The sequence below is a fragment of the Nicotiana tomentosiformis genome, chromosome 9, assembly GCF_000390325.3.
Source record: "Nicotiana tomentosiformis chromosome 9, ASM39032v3, whole genome shotgun sequence".
Classification (NCBI taxonomy): domain Eukaryota; kingdom Viridiplantae; phylum Streptophyta; class Magnoliopsida; order Solanales; family Solanaceae; genus Nicotiana; species Nicotiana tomentosiformis.
The window spans coordinates 47,414,055-47,417,420 of record NC_090820.1 but is presented as its reverse complement, the minus strand read 5'-3'; the positions used below and the strand labels follow the sequence as shown (position 1 = coordinate 47,417,420).

The following is a 3,366-nucleotide window of genomic DNA, read 5'->3' as shown; positions in this document are numbered from 1 at the left end:
TTTTTAGGGATATATGAGAACTTTAAAATTAATATGCACTCACATTATTTAAATTAACTACTTTGTAACTAAAGTTTATTATGTAACTTAAACTATAAATTAATTTTAATATAACATGCAATTTATTTGTTCTTTGTGTAGATGAAATATCGTAGTTGGATGTATAATAGGATTTATCCTAATCGTCGGTTTTTTAGGGAGGAATTTATAGAAGGGGTTAATGAATTTATTAGGCATGCAATATCATTATCACGACCCAATTTCCACTCCGTGTGACATCGTGACGACACCTAGTCTCTACAACTAGGTAAGCCTAATATTTTGTGAAATAATGAAATAAAAATATAAATTTAACCAACTATTAAAAAATACACAACAATCCCAAAACCCGGAACATCGCGAATCACAAACTACAGAAGGAAAATCTAGTACCTCTATACATGAGAGTCTAACAAAAGAAAAATACAGAAGATAATGGACATGAGGAAGAGTAGAAGGGGACTCCGTGGTCTGCGGACGTGGAAAATATATCTTGAAGTCTCCAAAGCTGTCTCGGCTCACTAATAGTGCGGCTGCTAAGGAGCACCTGGATCTGCACACGAAAAACATGTGCAAAAGAGTAGCATGAGTATACCACAATCGGTACCTAGTAAGTGCTAAGCCTAACCTTGGTAGAGTAGTAATGAGGTCAGGTCCGGCCCCTACTGGAATATGATAATAAAGCAAGGCAAAAATAAAATATCGTAGTAAAATAAAGACTAAAATTTAACAAGAAAGAATTCATAGAAGGTAACAATTCAATACACAGAGATAACAACAGAGGATCTCCCGAGATACCGTCTTGTAGTCCCAAACGTAAATTTGCAGGAGGAATCTCCCGGAATACCGTTCTGTAGTCCCAAAATAAATATGCAAGACATGAGGATCTCCCGGAATACCGTTCCGTAGTCCCAAAGTAAATATGCAGTATAGGGGGATCTCCCGGAATACCGTTCTGTAGTCTCAAAGTAAATATGCAGCGCAAAAATAGAAATACAACTACATCATGAAATATTACGATTTAGACTAAGTACCAGTCAAGGAAGAAGAAGGAAATTCACTAAGCATGCTGCACAGAGTTCACATAAGCAATTAAGATACGTAGACATGCTGTATTAGACTAAAAAGGATAGCTACACATATTGAAATAACTAAATTAAGAATAAAAATAGATTAATACTTATTAAAATGGTGTAACTCAAAATAAAAGGAAAACAGGCTGCTGCTCAGTAAGAAAATCAGATTTTCCACGACTAGCCCGTGTACGTACTATTCACTTCACGTACAAGGCGCTCACATATCACAATAGTTCTAAATCTTAAGGGCATTTCCCCCACATAAAGTTAGGCAAGCCATTTACCTCGAACCAAGCTCAATCAATCGGTCAAAATGCCTTTACCACGAATATCCGACTCCGAATGGCCCAAATCTAGCCAAAACAATTACATATCATAAATACAACTATAATAGACTAATTTAATTAATGAAATTAAGATTTTAATAAAAAATCCGAAATTCATCCTAAAAAGTCGACCCTGACCCACTTCTCGAAATCGGGTAAAAGTCATAAAATACGAACACTCATTCATTCACGAGTCTAACCATATAAAAATTACTCAAATCTGACCGCAAATCCCCTTACAAAACTCGAAATCTTTGTTAAAGAAGTTCTTCAATTTTCCTCCCAATTTCAACCACAAAATCTGAAATTTAAAAGGAAATTAATTATAGATTAGTGGAATACAACCAAACTGGAGTGTAGAATCATTACCCAATCTATATCTCTGAAACTCCCTCAAAATCTCGTCCAAATCCGAGCTCCCAACTCAAGTTTTTGATAAAATGGCAAAACCCCCTGTTTAGGAATGTTTAAGTACTGCCCAGGAAATCCTTCTTCACGAATGCAGCCATCTCCTCGCATTCGCGTAGAACAAAAATCCACTTATCAAAATTCCTCTTTCGCGAACGTGAGAGTCCTCTCGCGAACGCGTAGCTTCACCTGCCAGACACTTCACGAATGCGTAGAACAAATCCTTGGGGTACGAGCTGTTACATTTTTCCTCTATGCAAACGCGTCCTACTCCTCGCGTTCGTGATGCTTCCACTGGACACACCTTTGCAAACGCGAGCTCTTCATCTCGAACGCGAAGAACAAACTTCTGCAACAATAAAACCAAAAAAATCTGCTATCTTTCCAAAGTCCAAAATGATCCGTTAAGCATCTGAAACACACCTGAGGCCCCAGGGACCTCAACCAAACATACCAACAAGTCCTAAAATACCGTACGGACTTAGTCGAGCCCTCAAATCACATCAAACAACGCTAAAATCACGAATCACCCTCCAATTCAAACCTAAAGAAACTTGAAACTTTCAAATTCGACAACCGATGCCGAAACCAATCAAACCACATCCGATTAACCTCAAATTTTGCACACAAGTCATATTAAACACTACGGACCTACTCATACTTCCGGAATTGGAATCTGACCCCGATATAAAAAATTTCACTACCGGGCAAAATCTCCAAAAATTCGATTTTTGCCATTTCAAACGTAAATAAGCTATGGACCTCCAAAACACAATCTGAATACGCCTCTAAGTCCAAAATCACCTAACAAAGCTAACGGAACCGACGAAATTCCATTCCGGAGTCGTCTTCACACAGTTCTGACTACTGTCCAAATCATAAGGCTTAAACCTCCATTTAGGGACTGAGTGTCCCAAAACACTCCAAAAACCAAAACAAAACCTCCCGGGAAGTCACAATAGAGAAAATAGATATGGGAGAAGAAGTAAATAGGGGATCGGGGTTATTACTCTCAAAACAATAAGTCGGGTCGTTACATCCTCCCCCTCTTAAAACAACCATTCATCCTTGAACGAGCATAGAGACATATCTGAAGTGGTGAAAAGATGAGGATAACAGATGCACATATCTTGCTTGGTCTCCCAAGTCGCCTCCTTGATCAGTTGTCCCCTCCATTGAACCTTCACGGAAGCAATGTTCTTTGACATTAGCTTTCTGACATGCCTGTCTAAAATGGCCACTAGCTCTTCCACATAAGATAGATCCTTGTCCAATTTTACTGAGCTAAAATCCAATACGTGAGCCGGATTACCGTGATACTTTCGGAGCATCGAAATGTGAAATACCGGATGAACTCCTGCTAGGCTAGGAGGTAAGGCAAGCTCATAAGAAACCTCACCAACATGCCGCAACACATCAAAAGGACCAATGAACCTTGGGCTTAGCTTGCCCTTCTTTTCGAATCTCATAACACCCTTCATAGGAAAAACCCGAAGCAAGACCCGCTCTCCAACCAT

General features: G+C 38.9%; 1 protein-coding gene across 1 annotated transcript; it reads right to left on the bottom strand.

The window, feature by feature from the left end:
• Positions 1–2,898: 2,898 nt before the first annotated feature.
• LOC138898729 (uncharacterized) lies at positions 2,899–3,366 on the bottom strand. Its single transcript, XM_070184825.1, has one exon. The coding sequence runs from the start codon at positions 3,364–3,366 to the stop codon at positions 2,899–2,901; it is 468 nt and encodes a 155-aa protein (XP_070040926.1).